The 16,981-nt window shown below is 51.7% G+C and overlaps 1 protein-coding gene across 2 annotated transcripts in view; it reads left to right on the top strand.

The window, feature by feature from the left end:
* Positions 1–2,802: 2,802 nt before the first annotated feature.
* The window catches only part of LOC144723305 (ran-binding protein 9-like), a 30,357-nt gene continuing 16,178 nt past the window's right edge, over positions 2,803–16,981 (top strand). The window contains exons 1-4 of one of the 2 annotated variants that reach the window (XM_078601940.1): positions 2,803–3,268; positions 6,809–6,920; positions 7,089–7,141; positions 11,768–11,935. In XM_078601940.1, the coding sequence (XP_078458066.1) occupies positions 2,818–3,268; positions 6,809–6,920; positions 7,089–7,141; positions 11,768–11,935 (784 nt within the window). In that variant the 5' untranslated portion in view covers positions 2,803–2,817. The remainder of the gene's footprint in view (positions 3,269–6,808; positions 6,921–7,088; positions 7,142–11,767; positions 11,936–16,981) is intronic. The other variant, XM_078601941.1, reaches the window with a different exon arrangement.

Raw genomic sequence — 16,981 nt, 5'->3', positions numbered from 1 at the left:
ACTACTCGGTACTCGGTAACGTGATTGTGTCATATGTCAAGTTTGGAGCAGTTGCGAGGGAAGAAGCAAGACAACATTTTGACTTGTGGTGGGTGGCACGTCTTCCGACATTCGACACCTCGCGTGGTCCCGAAAGCGCACCTAGCCTGGCACAAGCACCGTGGTGGAATGACCTTCCCCCCCCCACCAACACAAAAGTGGCACATTTGGCAGCCGTTGTTGTGACCTGACCCCGGCGTGCGCGCCGTGGTCGAAACCGCGTGGGCGTGAGACGCAACGGTCTGGGTAAAATTTTACTTAAAGCTTTCGTGACTGAAGGAATTAATATTCTTTGTTTATTTTTATTTTCTCCGCCTGATGACGACCGCTTGCGTTGCGATCGAAACGTCGTGAGTTTTCTTTATTTTATACCTACGCGACTTTACAAAAATAACCAAAGAGTGTGGATTCCTGCAGTCACGAAAACGTCAAATCAAGAAAAGACATCTTCACCCCCCTCGTTGGCACCCGGCAGAGGGCGGCAGGGAGACACGTCCGGGACGTGGGGGGGGTCTCCTCGTTCGTTTCAGTTTTTCAAGTTTCATTCATTAGGTATAGCCCTGTGAGCCATACGGCTCTTGAATCGGGTGCAACCGCAACAAACAAAAAACATGAACAAGAAAACATCTTAAAGTGACTATGCGCAAACATAAAAATCCAGGGAAAAACTGCAAAGTCTTCCAGAAAAAAACACCGTACACCTACGCTGTGTGCAAAAATCACAGTGGAATGCAAGTCAAACAACAACAACAACCACAAGACAACTTAGATTAAAGCCATCATTCTCACTCCGTCGTGCACGCATCGATCCATTTGCGGCCCCCTTTTTAATTCATTCCCCCGGCTCATTCGTTCGAAGCGAACGATTCGTTCGGGGTGGTTACAGGACGTTGGAAGTGGTGGTGGTGAGGAAAGACAACAAACTAAACACAACCAGCGGTTCTCAAGAGATGAGCCCTCAATGTGGATTGTTACTGGATGGAACCTCCTGGTTACACCAGCCCACAGGGGATTATTGTGTCCGTCCGTCGTGCATCCAAAAATGGGAGGGGTGGGGCTGGGTGGGGGGTGGGAGGGGTGGGGCTGGGTGGGGAGGGGCTGGGTGGGGAGGGGCTGGGTGGGGTGGGGAGGGTGGGGCTGGGTGGGGGGTGGGAGGGGTGGGTCTGGGTGGGGAGGGGCTGGGTGGGGTGGGTGGGGCTGGGTGGGGGGTGGGAGGGGTGGGTCTGGGTGGGGAGGGGCTGGGTGGGGTGGGGAGGGTGGGTCTGGGTGGGGAGGGTGGGGAGGGGCTGGGTGGGGAGGGTCGGGAGAGGGAGGGTGGGGAGGGGCTGGGTGGGGAGGGTGAGGAGGGGCTGTGTGGGGAGGGTGGGGAGGGGCTGGATGGGGAGGGGCTGGGTGGGGACGGTGGGGCTGGGTGGGAGGGGTGGGGCTGGGTGGGGAGGGGCTGGTCACCCCGTGGTGCCCTTATAAAACTTAACGTTTAACCTAATCACGCCGGCTTGTGCCCGCCCTCACAGTCGGGCATATTTGCGGAATACACCACGCCGCCGTTGACCCTGGCCATTGACCGAGCAACCCAACGTTCCTACCAGCTCCCTCCGCAGGAATGTTTTTTAAAAAGGTGCGTCGCCTCTCCACCAGTGGCTGCCTAATATCGGAATGAAGAGCCAGCCGCGGGAGGGCATCTGAAAGCGTGCGATGTTTGTTAGCGTCTTTGTTCGATGGCTGAGCCAAAGGGCGCTGCTCCGAGGATGACCTGAGTTCTTTGGGTGACGATGATGGTGGTGGTTTATGCTCCTTGACACATAGTTGTCAACCCATCACGGTTTAATCCGCATTCTTGTACAGGGAAATTTAGTTTTTAGGTCCATACGGCGTACAGCCGTTTCAATGCAACAACAAAAACATAACTTTGTGTTTCTCCCTTGTGATGGGACTTTGTAGAATGAACGTTGAGATTTATAAGGGCCTGAATTGGTGTGTAATAAAGTAGGGCCACTGCTAAGGGGTTGACGGGTCGTGTTGACGAGATGTCGTTGTTGTGTACTGGCGCGCCACGATCCAAATGTGAAAAACGACACCGAAAATGATCCGACTGAAATTGCACATAGCAGCAACCATCGCACCCCTCCACCTCATACGGGCAAGTGACTGGCAGGGTCTAATGCCCGTTTTGCAGAACCCAGGGTTGCTGAGCCACTTGGCGCCCTCACAGGGGCAGCTGATGGGGGGTTGATTTGAGACGTTCATTATCACTTTCGTACACCCACCCACCCACCCGATTGCAAAAATAAAATGTTGGCAGGACCCTCCTGAAACATTGAGGCCCTTCTTGACCAAACTTTCAACAACAACAATCAACAACAACAACAACAATAAACAACATCCCCAGCACAGAATCCTGAAGCCCAAGCAACAGCGTGGCCCAGCCCCCGCTGCATCAGCTGTGCGGTGACGTCAGCCGCAAATGATCGCGCTCTGATTGGCTGCGCGCACGTCGTCGAGCTCCACCCCCTCTCCGCCGATTCGTCGATCTCCGTGCTGCTGATTGGCCCCCTAGTCCAGGCGGGGCCGTAAACTTGTAGCCAATAGGAGGCCCTTTTCCCCGACTGTTGCTAAGCGCTCCGCCCAACTCGGTCTCAACGTCTGCGCGCCCAAGGCGGCCATCTTACTTAGGGAGGTCTGCGGAAACGGTACTTGCTGCGCCGCGTCACGGGCATGCAGTGGACTCGGGGGAACGGCGATGGTGGTGGGGGGGGGGCAAGGTTGCCCTCACGTAAGATGGCCGCCACGAAGCTCTCACGTCGGCGACCGATTGACGGACATCAGGGGGCGGGGCCCCGAGTCCCCTCCCACACGTGGAAGGGAAGGGAAGAGGAGGGAAGCAGTGACGAGAAGATGGCGGCTCCTGGCGGGCAGGTGGAGCGAGGCGCTGCGGCAACAACAGCGGCAACAACAGCGGCTGCTGCTGCTGCGAGTGGGGCGACGCACTGGCAGGGAGGCGATGTCATGGCCGAGGTGCGAGCAGCGGCGGCGGTAGCGGTGGCGGCGGCGGCGGCAGGCGGGGAAGTCGCGGTGGGTGCGGGTGAAGACGGGGGTGTCACCACCCGTTTGCGACAGCTCTACCCGGCCGTGAACGAGGACGAATCTCCGCTGCCCCGTGCCTGGAGCGCCAAGGACAAGCTCAGCTACATCGGCCTCTCGCTGGGGAATCTGCGTGTGCACTACAAAGGTGCTGACGTGCCCCCCAAACTAAGCTTGCCCCCCGCCCGCTCCCTCTACCCACGCTGACTTCCACGCCGTCGTCAATCCTGACTTGTTTTCCCGTCCGCTCCCTTTTTGTTCGTCCGTGTTTGTCTTTACCCGTGTCGCGATTTGCCCTCACAGGATGGGCATAGCCAAGGATGGTCGAGATAAGTGGGCAGGGGACAGCGTTGACCCCAGGAGAGAAGCGATCTTGACCCATGGGATGGACATCGGTACTACGGCTGACCTGTGTGTGTCGGGGTGGCAGGGTTCACGCGTGAGTTGGTATCCCCAAGGACAGGGCTTATACCCAGAAGGTGGATTTGCGGTTGGGTTGATCCAGCGGACGGACTTGCTATGATTGATCCTGGTGGACAGGGGGTAGGGCCCTTCTTGGGATATCAGTGTCGGCGTTGGCCCAAAAGGTGGACAATGGCAGGGCTGATTTAGGATGCGGGCAGGACCCATTTGCCATGGACAGTGATACGGATCGAATGATGCAGTAGAACGATCCATTAACAACTTGGGAGGGCTCCTCGCAGTGTCACCCCCACTTATATCCATTCCACTCTGGCTCTTGTCAACAACATTTGTAATATTGTCACAGCTGCAGTACGGAATTTTAATCTGGAATCCTGACCACAACAACACAGAGATGTGCCCTGGCGTTCTGCTGTGTGTTGGGGTTCACAGAGGATGGAGGCGGGGGTGGTAAGTCGCGTCGGTACTCTGTGTTCCCGCAACCTCCACTTGTGGCTGTTAACCTTGCCCCACGCCCTCCTACCACCACCACCACCACGACCATCCCACCCCGTGTTATCTCCCATTTCACCCCAGCGCCGATGTTGTCACTGGTTGAGCCATCTCCTTTGACTGGAGATATCGGTCAGACCCTAGTCATTGTTTAACAAGCCATGGTGGCGAGATGTTAACTACCTCGCCAGGTATGCAGGAGGTCGTGGGTTCGATCCCCGACATGCTGTTTATTTGGAGTTCGCGTGTCTCTCTGCGTGGTCGAATGGATTTGTCTTAGGGTCCTTAACTCTGGCTTTTCCATCCGCATGTGCCGAGAGTATTTGGCTGCTATAGATTCCCACGTGATAAGCCACTTAGGTGCGCTATCATTTCTGGCCGGGTCGCTTCTGAAACAAGAGCCATATAGTTGCAGTGGGCTTTACCAGGTAAAATAAAAAAAATATATAATATCTTAAGAACGAGGGTGTGTTCAAGTGCTTTGTTCACAATAACAATCGCAGGGGTGTTGTTGCGCAGTGGGCTAAAGCACTGCGCGTGTCTCCCACCCAACTCGATAACCTGGCCACGGTGAACGGCAGTGACGAGGGATATCTGAACTGGTCCCAGTCACGCCCCCCCCCACCTCAGCCCTTTCACCCAACCTGCTCGGACCAGCGTGGTGAAGTATGGTCAACCAACACTCATGACGGACATGAGTGTTGGGGAGGTCTTGCAGGGTCTGGTCCCTTCGTCGGATGACCAACAGATAATGGTTTCATGGGCAGAGTGTTAGGCCCAGTAATGACATTGTTAGGCCATTTGCTGGTGTTGTTATGAAGAACCTCACTCCATTGAGGGGAGGAAGAAAAACATTGTCATGTAAAGACATAATGTTGATTGGGTAACAAAAGTGGGCTTGTGCGCAAGAAAACTGCTTGGATGAAGTATGGTCCGTGGTCGAGATCATCTACAGAGTGTGAGCCAAAGAAGGGAGAACTTGCCGAATACACGTCCATCGTGGAGACGGAGCCATGAAATCAGATCGTGTGTCTTCGCTAGAATTGCTTATTGTGAGAAATGGCTATGACTTGTGGAAGCATTCATCCAGCGGTTGATTGACCATTACTTATGAATAAAGATGCAATCACAAATATCTTTATTGTTTAGGGTTTTTTTATTATGCGTCAAATATTCAGAGTACACTGTGCTGCCACCATGGCCACCATCCAAAGCATCATCAATCCTATTAGACCCAAGCTCCCCCGTTTGTGTTCTACTGTAATGTGCCAGGTTTGCTACTGTAATGTGCCAGGTTTGCTATGTTATCTGCAGCCTTGCTTCATGTGGCTAATTCGGAATCCACTGCACGACCATCGTAGCTTTCGCCCAGACCACATATTTTGCTTCTTGGTACCACCTCAAGTGGCATAACTTGAGCAGTTCCAATTTCCTTGTGGCCAATAACAGTGAATTCTGTGATAACCATTTGAAATGACTGGGGTTATGAAATAAGTTACTGTTATTAGCTGTATAAATCTGTAAAAGCAGAGCTAAAGTTGTACTACTTCATGTGCTACAGATTTCTGCTTTTGCCCATGGGCTATAGGTAACACAAGACAAATACTGGATAATCTTCCCCCAAGGTGTAGTTACGTTTAATCCCTGGGTTTGGCCTCAGTGGTTGTTGCTGTTTAGGAGAACATTTGGCATGTCCATTTGAATATCGTTATCGTTCTAGGATGTGATTCAACAACGTGAAAAATACGCACAATCTAATACAATGTTAATTCGATACCAAACATGCATTTGAGTGGTGTATGTCACTATGTAATTAAATTAAACTGACACCCTCACCTGTGTGCGCTGCAATGGCGACACATTTTGCTGCCAGCAATAAGACCCGGCATGAGGTCCTGTAATATCACATTAGGGTGAGACAAGGGTGAAAACTGCACATATGTGACATGTGAATAAATCCCGAGGGAACACCCAAGGCTGTGCTGTGCATTGCAATCTGCTGCTGGGGAATTATTTGGCCATACTATGTTGGTCATTGCAGGTTGGTGAAGTGGGGAATGTGTATGTGGAAGCACAGTACAACAATGAATGTTTCTGCACTGACCTCTGCTGCCCACCACTTTGTCCCATGTTATTCAAGGAAATTTGGAGGGACACATGCATCGAAGAAAGTTACCTGGATTAGAGAATATTCCCAGGTTAAATAAATAATTCAAGCGGCTAAGAAAATGAAGTGGGCTTGGGCAGGACACATTGCGAGAAAGGACGATTGTAGATTGCCAGGTGTGGCCACACCGAGGAGATGGAACAATGAAATAAGCTTGCGTGCAGTGTTAGGTGGATTACTACATTCTAAGTTCGTGAGTGGATTGATCATGGATGATAATCAGTTTCTGCAACATTTTCTATTGTAAGAAATTAAGCTTCCCAAATTTGGCTAATCCATACAAGATGCCAACTTCTGATCATATCACAGAGGTCACATGCCTACTTGAGTTTGAGTGCTCTGCAGACCGATCATTGTCCATGATGCACATTTTTCAACAAATTTCGTTGGCTACTCTATTTCTCTGCTGAGTTGCCACAATTGCTTGATAAATGCGTCGCCAGTGAGAATTTCTGTCAATAACTGTCTTAAAAATGTTCCCTTTTATTTTGCAGCTATTTAATCCGATCGATTTTCATTAGCGGCGTCAGTTGAGCGGGTGTTCCTTGCAGCCGCTTTTGCCAATGAAGAACTTTCATTAATGCTTCACCCTTGACTCTTTCGCAGGGCATGGCAAGACACCCAAAGACGCAGCATCGGTGCGTGCCAACTACCCCATCCCTGCTGCGTGTGGCATTTATTATTTCGAGGTGAAGATCGTGAGCAAGGGCAGAGACGGGTGAGTGCCGCTCTTGCCCCCCAACGCGGGCACGCTCTCCGCCTGTCAAAAAGCACCTGTGTGGCTCGCTTGCTGCGGGGCCCAATGTGGTGCGTCTCGTGTGTGTGTGTGTGCGTTGTTCAAGCCAGTGAACGAGGCGTGATTTGTTTTACGATCTCCCACCTCTAGGTACATGGGGATTGGGCTGTCTACACAAGAAGTGAATATGAACAGATTGCCTGGTAAGGATTAGAGCCATTTACATTTCACACAAATCTCTAAGGCTCAGTGCTCTGATAATAAATAACACAGCCATTTTATTTTGTTGAATACACTACGTCTGTAAATTCATCCCTCTATCAATGGTCATCATGTATATATGCAGAATATTTTATTTGTATGGACACTGCCTTCGTTAAAATCACCTAGAATCTCTGAAGCTAAGCAGAGCTGAGCCTTTTATGGGAGACTGCCTTACACAGCAGGCTGTTGAGGTGCAGCATGGGGCAGTACAGCAACATCCATTTTACTGGTCGAAACCCACTGGTTCCACCAGCCCACAGGGGATTATTGTGTCCGTCCGTCGTGCAGGAAGGGGCTGGGTGGGGAGGGTGGGGCTGGGTGTGGAAGGGCTGGGTGGGGAGGGTGGGGAGGGGCTGGTTGGGGAGGGTCCGGAGGGGCTGGGTGGGGGGTGGGGCTGGGTGGGGAGGGGCTGGTCACCCCGTGGTGCCCTTATAAAACTCAACGTTTAACCTACTCACGCCGGCTTGTGCCCGCCCTCACAGTCTGCCATATTTGCGGAATACACCACGCCACCGTTGACCCTGGCCATTGACCGAGCAACCCAACGTTTCTACCAGCTCCCTCCGCAGGAATGTGTTGCTGTCGAGTGTTCCCATGTGTAGTAGGCTCTCCACATTCACCAACCCACACTCACCCCCACGACCCACTAGCCGCAGAGAGGCCTTCATCCAGCAGTCGACTGACAAACACCCGTGCGTGCGCATGGACAAAATATATCTGGTGCCTCTTGCGTCTGTGCCAAAGACAAATCACAAACATATCCACCTCTCTGTGCTTGCTGTTTGCCAGTAGCCATGTGGGACACGGGGTACAAAAGCAGGTGTTTAGATTGTCTGTACACACGCAGGCAGGCACGCACGCACCACTTTTGGCACGGGCAAATCCAATCAAATTTAATTTCCCAAAAATGACTCTGTGGAAAAAACACGCCTCATCACTTGAAACTTATAAACAGTCCCCTTCGAAGCCTGTATGGGCGGCACAGTTTGTGTTGTGTAGCACCTATTATGTCTGGTATGGCCCACGAGGGAGGAGGTGGGTCCGACACCGCGCATGCCCGGATGCTCTTGGCTTTCCCGTGGTGGCGGCGCCAGTGCTTTGTTGACGTGTGTTTATCAGCCCCTCGTGTTTTAAGGGTTGTTTTCTCCATTGGGGGGATGTTTTACGCAGCCAATAACGTTTGCCTCTAGTGTACAAAGCCGTACATTTTTGCTGCGATTGTAGAGAGCGATTGCAAGGAACGTGTGGATGTGGCCCTTTTGTTAATCCACTTCTAAATGAGCGCCTTCCCACGCAGTGCGGGTCTTGGGAGTTATTCTATCATGCATCGCCACACCACTTAGCTCTGCAGCCGTATGTGATCACCTGTTTGTGCGTGGTGTTCATCCATTCAATCGCTATCAAGGCTCACTCGTGCTGAGAAACGTAGTTGTTTGGTCATGTGATTCTGGATAAATAACATGGCCCTGCCTATCACGCACTTAGACCACTATCTCTGGCAATGATAACGCAAGTACAGCAAACACAGACATAGGCAACTGAAAGCATACAAACTATTTCACACAAAAGGCCTTCAGACGCTCGTACACACGCTAGAGCTCACAGACACGTAAGAGCTCACAGATACACAGACCTAGTAATTAATTTAAGTTAGGACAGGTTCCAATAATGGTATTCATGTCTGGGAATCGAATATATGGCACCCAGTTCATAGCACAGAGCAAGAACCCACTATGCCACCTACAGAGGCAAGATCGCCAATATAGCCTTCAACAGACTTTTGGGACAAGTGCTGTTAGCAAGCATCTGTGAAGGCCAGCACAGCACACAAGGGGGTGGTAGGCAGCCAGCACCACAGCCAAACTGTCTTTGTCCTCCAAGTGGTAATGTTTACACACCGCACTAGGTACTCATTTGAGGCTGAGTCGACCTAGGTGAGGAGTTCCAGGACCTGTTCAGATAATAGTCACTGACGTTGGTGGGCCTGTGAGTGGGAATCGACATTGGGTCGCCGGGTTCGTAGCGCAGCGTGCCAACTGCTACACGCTAACCACGTGATCACAAAGACAAAGACCTCCCATATAGTATTTAATAGACTGTTGGGGAAAGTGCCGTTAGCAAGCACCTATCAAGGCCAGAACGGTACATGAGAGGGCGGGTGGCCAGCACCACTCCCGACCGCCTTTGTCTCCCTAGTGGGGATGTTTACTACACACCGCACCAGGTACTCATTTGAGGCTGAGTCGACCTAGGGGAGGCCCAGGACTGGCTCAAATAATCCCCACTGGAACACACACACCCAAGCACACCCATACACTGGCATGCTTGTACAAACACCCAAGCATGGGGCTGTAGCTGTGAGCTGCACTATCTTAGCCTTGCACAGCCAAGATAAGCATCTACAGGAACATTAATAGTTAACTGCAGTGGCACAGCAGTGGAGTCAGCTCTTACTTTTTAATGTTCCATGTGTTGACATTTCTGTGTGCAGTGTTGTAAACGCAGCACGTGTGTGCTTACACACTGTACTTGTGTACTTGTGCATGTGTACGTACGTGGTAACATTAATTATTTACATCTGAGCACCCTGTTGTTTTGAAGATTTTTCCTTTCTATCTGATCTATTCGGATAAGAGCACCTAACAGAAAAAAAACTATAATTTTCTTGTTATGGAGAATATAAGTAACTAAATAAGCAGATACTGGTCTCCTTCATAAAACCCTCTCTACATGAACAACAACAGTATTTGAATGCAACTCCAACAGCCCTGCACAGGCTGATCATCTATTATTAGGGGTGTCTGGAATGGCCAAAAGTGAGTTGTTTTGTCCAGTCGTCTGTCCATTTTCAGTATTCAATTCCAAACACTTGTCGACCGCTCCGTGTGTGTGCACGTATGCAATGGGGTGCGGGAGTGTAGCACTTAGCGCACTGCGCTACCAACCCGGTGACCCGAGTTCGATTCCCGCTCACGGCCAACACCGGTGACGGTTATCTGGATCGGTCCTGGGCCTGCCCTAGGTTGACTCTGCATCAATTGACTACCTAGTGTGATGTTTAATAACATTTCCACGAGGGAGACAAATGCGGCCGGGCGTCGTGCTGGCCACCCACCCTCATGTGCCGTTCCGGCCTTCATAGGTGCTCGCTAATAGCACTTGCTGTTAACAGTTTGTTAAGGCTATACTGGGGGATCTTTGTTTTGTATGCAATATTACATGTGAGTATAGTTAAGACTGGTGGGGCAGTGGTTAACGAACCTCATAATAAACCCAAATACCTGGGTTCGATTCCAGGCCATGGTTAACATTCGTGGTGAGTGATGTTAGAACCAGTCCTGGGGTTCACCCTTCACCAATCCTCACTGATCAGCGTGGCGAAGTATGGTCAAACAGCCCCAATGACAAACACGGCTTTCGTCCAGTAGCATATTGCAGAGGGCTGTAAGTTGCGTGTTTTTAGCTCTATTTGTTGCTTATTTTAAATCACTAAAGTAGCAACAATTAATAATGTATTACATCTGTGTGAGTTTATGAAATGCAAATGTCCTCGTGTTATCCTTATTCACTTGCACAGTGTGTGATATGTCAATAAGCAGCGACGTACATCAATGCACAGATTATTTGGTAATACTCCCTTGGTGATTGGGTGCACAATCAAAAACAACAACAAAAAACACATTCGTTAGTAACACTGCCTTAAAAAGATAAAGTATATAAATGGTGACCCTTTAAGAAATGGCTGTTGTTTACAGCACATAGGCAGAGTTATATTTATATTAAGTAATATACGTTGATGCCAGCCATGTTGATAGTCATCATGTAATGACTGCGCATTGATTCCGTTGCGCACCACAGCACGCAGTAAATCGTGCACGTGAGAATCCGTTATCTGTTCTTTATGCAAATGAGATTCCCGGGGTTTCATTCAGGCCCATGGAGAAAATGTGTGTACAGAGGTCGAACTTCTTTCGCACCGTACGTAGACAACCGTGGTAACCGAAGTTGAGAAAATTAAGCTGTACAAAATAAGACTGGACAGTTGACAACGGATACAAATGAGGCACAATCAATTGTCGAAATGAATCTTGACCCTGAATTGTGACGCGGTCGTTGAAAAATAATCTTTATTTAGACTGGAATAACCTGATGAGCTATAAAGCTCTTTTTCACAGGTGTCCAGTCATCGCTTTGGAGGGTGAATCATCGCGTACCTAAATTGCTTCTCCACATTTCTTTCACCGGTTGAGCGAACGCCGCGTGCAATAACAGGTACTGTAGGCTTCTGTGGGGGGCTAAATTGCCAGCTGAGGGTCGTGCAAAAACTGTTGGCCTGTACCATGTTCCAGTGGCTGTGCCACCTCGCCTTCACCAACCTGCGCTGACCAGCATGGTGAAGTATGGTCAAAGAACCCGTTTTACCCGCACAGCGTGGGTAAGCCCTCATCCAGCAGTGTAATTGACCTCGCGGATGTACATGTCCTTACGAGTGCTATTCCATTTGAAATGCTTTGACATTTCCGTTAATGGTGCCTCCGCTGCGCTGCTGCTGCTGCCGCCCCCAGGCTGGGACAAGTACTCGTATGGTTACCACGGCGACGACGGCCACAGCTTCTGCTCGTCGGGCGCGGGGCGTCCGTACGGCCCCACGTTCAGCACGGGTGACGTCGTGGGCTGCTGTGTGAACCTCGTGAACGGCACGGCCTTCTACACCAAGAACGGACACAGCCTCGGTGGGCACCCGCGCGGGCCGCTGTGTGTGTGTGTGTCTTTGAGTGGGCTGCTGTGTGTGTGTCTTTGAGTGGGCTGCTGTGTGTGTGTGTCTTTGAGTGGGCTGCTGTGTGTGTGTCTTTGAGTGGGCTGCTGTGTGTGTGTCTTTGAGTTGGCTGGTGTGTGTGTGTGTCTTTGAGTGGGCTGCTGTGTGTGTGTGTCTTTGAGTGGGCTGCTGTGTGTGTGTGTGTCTTTGAGTGGGCTGCTGTGTGTGTGTCTTTGAGTGGGCTGCTGTGTGTGTGTCTTTGAGTGGGCTGCTGTGTGTGTGTGTCTTTGAGTGGGCTGCTGTGTGTGTGTGTCTTTGAGTGGGCTGCTGTGTGTGTGTCTTTGAGTGGGCTGGTGTGTGTGTGTGTGTCTTTGAGTGGGCTGGTGTGTGTGTGTGTGTCTTTGAGTGGGCTGGTGTGTGTGTGTGTCTTTGAGTGGGCTGCTGTGTGTGTGTGTCTTTGAGTGGGCTGCTGTGTGTGTGTGTGTCTTTGAGTGGGCTGCTGTGTGTGTGTGTGTGTCTTTGAGTGGGCTGCTGTGTGTGTGTGTGTGTCTTTGAGTGGGCTGCTGTGTGTGTGTGTCTTTGAGTGGGCTGCTGTGTGTGTGTGTCTTTGAGTGGGCTGCTGTGTGTGTGTGTGTCTTTGAGTGGGCTGCTGTGTGTGTGTCTTTGAGTGGGCTGCTGTGTGTGTGTGTCTTTGAGTGGGCTGCTGTGTGTGTGTGTGTCTTTGAGTGGGCTGCTGTGTGTGTGTCTTTGAGTGGGATGCTGTGTGTGTGTGTCTTTGAGTGGGCTGCTGTGTGTGTGTCTTTGAGTGGGCTGCTGTGTGTGTGTGTCTTTGAGTGGGCTGCTGTGTGTGTGTGTCTTTGAGTGGGCTGCTGTGTGTGTGTCTTTGAGTGGGCTGCTGTATGTGTGTGTCTTTGAGTGGGCTGCTGTGTGTGTGTGTCTTTGAGTGGGCTGCTGTATGTGTGTGTCTTTGAGTGGGCTGCTGTGTGTGTGTGTGTCTTTGAGTGGGCCGCTGTGTGTGTGTCTTTGAGTGGGCCGCTGTGTGTGTGTGTCTTTGAGTGGGCCGCTGTGTGTGTGTGTCTTTGAGTGGGCCGCTGTGTGTGTGTGTCTTTGAGTGGGCCGCTGTGTGTGTGTGTCTTTGAGTGGGCCGCTGTGTGTGTGTGTCTTTGAGTGGGCTGCTGTGTGTGTGTGTCTTTGAGTGGGCTGCTGCTGTGTGTGTCTTTGAGTGGGTTGCTGTGTGTGTCTTTGAGTGGGCTGCTGCTGTGTGTGTCTTTGAGTGGGCTGCTGCTGTGTGTGTCTTTGAGTGGGCTGCTGTGTGTGTGTGTCTTTGAGTGGGCTGCTGTGTGTGTGTCTTTGAGTGGGCTGCTGTGTGTGTGTGTCTTTGAGTGGGATGCTGTGTGTGTGTGTCTTTGAGTGGGCTGCTGTATGTGTGTGTGTCTTTGAGTGGGCTGCTGTGTGTGTGTGTGTCTTTGAGTGGGCTGCTGTGTGTGTGTGTGTCTTTGAGTGGGCTGCTGTGTGTGTGTGTGTCTTTGAGTGGGCTGCTGTGTGTGTGTGTGTGTCTTTGAGTGGGCTGCTGTGTGTGTGTGTGTCTTTGAGTGGGCTGCTGTGTGTGTGTCTTTGAGTGGGCTGCTGTGTGTGTGTCTTTGAGTGGGCTGCTGTGTGTGTGTGTCTTTGAGTGGGATGCTGTGTGTGTGTGTCTTTGAGTGGGCTGCTGTGTGTGTGTGTCTTTGAGTGGGCTGCTGTGTGTGTGTGTCTTTGAGTGGGCTGCTGTGTGTGTGTGTATTTGAGTGGGCTGCTGTGTGTGTGTCTTTGAGTGGGCCGCTGTGTGTGTGTGTCTTTGAGTGGGCCGCTGTGTGTGTCTTTGAGTGGGCTGCTGTGTGTGTGTCTTTGAGTGGGCTGCTGTGTGTGTGTGTCTTTGAGTGGGCTGCTGTGTGTGTGTGTCTTTGAGTGGGCTGCTGTGTGTGTGTCTTTGAGTGGGCTGCTGTGTGTGTGTGTCTTTGAGTGGGCTGCTGTGTGTGTGTGTCTTTGAGTGGGCTGCTGTGTGTGTGTCTTTGAGTGGGCTGCTGTGTGTGTGTGTCTTTGAGTGGGCTGCTGTGTGTGTGTGTCTTTGAGTGGGCTGCTGTGTGTGTCTTTGAGTGGGCTGGTGTGTGTGTGTGTGTCTTTGAGTGGGCTGCTGTGTGTGTCTTTGAGTGGGCTGCTGTGTGTGTGTGTCTTTGAGTGGGCTGCTGTGTGTGTGTCTTTGAGTGGGCCGCTGTGCGTGTGTGTCTTTGAGTGGGCTGCTGTGTGTGTGTGTCTTTGAGTGGGCTGCTGTGTGTGTGTGTCTTTGAGTGGGCCGCTGTGCGTGTGTCTTTGAGTGGGCCGCTGTGTGTGTGTGTGTCTTTGAGTGGGCCGCTGTATGTGTGTGTCTTTGAGTGGGCTGCTGTATGTGTGTGTCTTTGAGTGGGCTGCTGTATGTGTGTGTCTTTGAGTGGGCTGCTGTGTGTGTGTCTTTGAGTGGGCCGCTGTGTGTGTGTCTTTGAGTGGGCTGCTGTGTGTGTGTGTGTGTCTTTGAGTGGGCTGCTGTGTGTGTGTGTGTCTTTGAGTGGGCTGCTGTGTGTGTCTTTGAGTGGGCTGCTGTGTGTGTCTTTGAGTGGGCTGCTGTGTGTGTGTCTTTGAGTGGGCTGCTGTGTGTGTGTGTCTTTGAGTGGGCTGCTGTGTGTGTGTGTCTTTGAGTGGGCTGCTGTGTGTGTGTCTTTGAGTGGGCTGCTGTGTGTGTGTGTGTGTCTTTGAGTGGGCTGCTGTGTGTGTGTGTGTGTCTTTGAGTGGGCTGCTGTGTGTGTGTGTCTTTGAGTGGGCTGCTGTGTGTGTGTGTGTCTTTGAGTGGGCTGCTGTGTGTGTGTGTGTCTTTGAGTGGGCTGCTGTGTGTGTGTCTTTGAGTGGGCTGCTGTGTGTGTGTGTGTCTTTGAGTGGGCTGCTGTGTGTGTGTGTGTGTCTTTGAGTGGGCTGCTGTGTGTGTGTCTTTGAGTGGGATGCTGTGTGTGTGTGTCTTTGAGTGGGCTGCTGTGTGTGTGTCTTTGAGTGGGCTGCTGTGTGTGTGTGTCTTTGAGTGGGCTGCTGTGTGTGTGTGTGTCTTTGAGTGGGCTGCTGTATGTGTGTGTCTTTGAGTGGGCTGCTGTGTGTGTGTGTGTGTGTCTTTGAGTGGGCCGCTGTATGTGTGTGTCTTTGAGTGGGCTGCTGTGTGTGTGTGTCTTTGAGTGGGCTGCTGTATGTGTGTGTCTTTGAGTGGGCTGCTGTGTGTGTGTGTGTCTTTGAGTGGGCCGCTGTGTGTGTGTCTTTGAGTGGGCCGCTGTGTGTGTGTCTTTGAGTGGGCCGCTGTGTGTGTGTCTTTGAGTGGGCCGCTGTGTGTGTGTGTCTTTGAGTGGGCCGCTGTGTGTGTCTTTGAGTGGGCCGCTGTGTGTGTGTGTCTTTGAGTGGGCTGCTGCTGTGTGTGTCTTTGAGTGGGCTGCTGTGTGTGTGTGTGTCTTTGAGTGGGTTGCTGTGTGTGTCTTTGAGTGGGCTGCTGCTGTGTGTGTCTTTGAGTGGGCTGCTGTGTGTGTGTGTCTTTGAGTGGGCTGCTGTGTGTGTGTCTTTGAGTGGGCTGCTGTGTGTGTGTGTCTTTGAGTGGGATGCTGTATGTGTGTGTGTCTTTGAGTGGGCTGCTGTGTGTGTGTGTCTTTGAGTGGGCTGCTGTGTGTGTGTCTTTGAGTGGGCTGCTGTGTGTGTGTGTGTCTTTGAGTGGGCTGCTGTGTGTGTGTGTGTCTTTGAGTGGGCTGCTGTGTGTGTGTCTTTGAGTGGGCTGCTGTGTGTGTGTGTCTTTGAGTGGGCTGCTGTGTGTGTGTGTCTTTGAGTGGGCTGCTGTGTGTGTGTGTCTTTGAGTGGGCTGCTGTGTGTGTGTGTCTTTGAGTGGGCCGCTGTGTGTGTGTATTTGAGTGGGCCGCTGTGTGTGTGTCTTTGAGTGGGCCGCTGTGTGTGTGTGTCTTTGAGTGGGCCGCTGTGTGTGTGTGTCTTTGAGTGGGCTGCTGTGTGTGTGTCTTTGAGTGGGCTGCTGTGTGTGTGTGTCTTTGAGTGGGCTGCTGTGTGTGTGTGTCTTTGAGTGGGATGCTGTGTGTGTGTGTCTTTGAGTGGGCTGCTGTGTGTGTGTGTCTTTGAGTGGGCTGCTGTGTGTGTGTGTCTTTGAGTGGGCTGCTGTGTGTGTGTGTCTTTGAGTGGGCTGCTGTGTGTGTGTGTCTTTGAGTGGGCCGCTGTGTGTGTGTATTTGAGTGGGCCGCTGTGTGTGTGTCTTTGAGTGGGCCGCTGTGTGTGTGTGTCTTTGAGTGGGCCGCTGTGTGTGTGTGTCTTTGAGTGGGCTGCTGTGTGTGTGTCTTTGAGTGGGCTGCTGTGTGTGTGTGTCTTTGAGTGGGCTGCTGTGTGTGTGTGTCTTTGAGTGGGCTGCTGTGTGTGTGTCTTTGAGTGGGCTGCTGTGTGTGTGTGTCTTTGAGTGGGCTGCTGTGTGTGTGTATTTGAGTGGGATGCTGTGTGTGTGTGTCTTTGAGTGGGCTGCTGTGTGTGTGTGTGTGTCTTTGAGTGGGCTGCTGTGTGTGTGTGTGTCTTTGAGTGGGCTGCTGTGTGTGTGTCTTTGAGTGGGCTGCTGTGTGTGTGTCTTTGAGTGGGCTGCTGTGTGTGTGTGTCTTTGAGTGGGCTGCTGTGTGTGTGTGTCTTTGAGTGGGCTGCTGTGTGTGTGTGTGTCTTTGAGTGGGCTGCTGTGTGTGTGTGTGTCTTTGAGTGGGCTGCTGTGTGTGTGTCTTTGAGTGGGCTGCTGTGTGTGTGTGTGTCTTTGAGTGGGCTGCTGTGTGTGTGTGTGTCTTTGAGTGGGCTGCTGTGTGTGTGTGTCTTTGAGTGGGCTGCTGTGTGTGTGTGTCTTTGAGTGGGCTGCTGTGTGTGTGTGTCTTTGAGTGGGCTGCTGTGTGTGTGTGTCTTTGAGTGGGCCGCTGTGTGTGTGTATTTGAGTGGGCCGCTGTGTGTGTGTCTT

The sequence above is a fragment of the Lampetra planeri genome, chromosome 17 (assembly GCF_965212315.1).
Source record: "Lampetra planeri chromosome 17, kcLamPlan1.2.h2, whole genome shotgun sequence".
NCBI classification, from domain to species: domain Eukaryota; kingdom Metazoa; phylum Chordata; class Hyperoartia; order Petromyzontiformes; family Petromyzontidae; genus Lampetra; species Lampetra planeri.
This window is presented reverse-complemented; position numbering and strand designations above follow the sequence as displayed.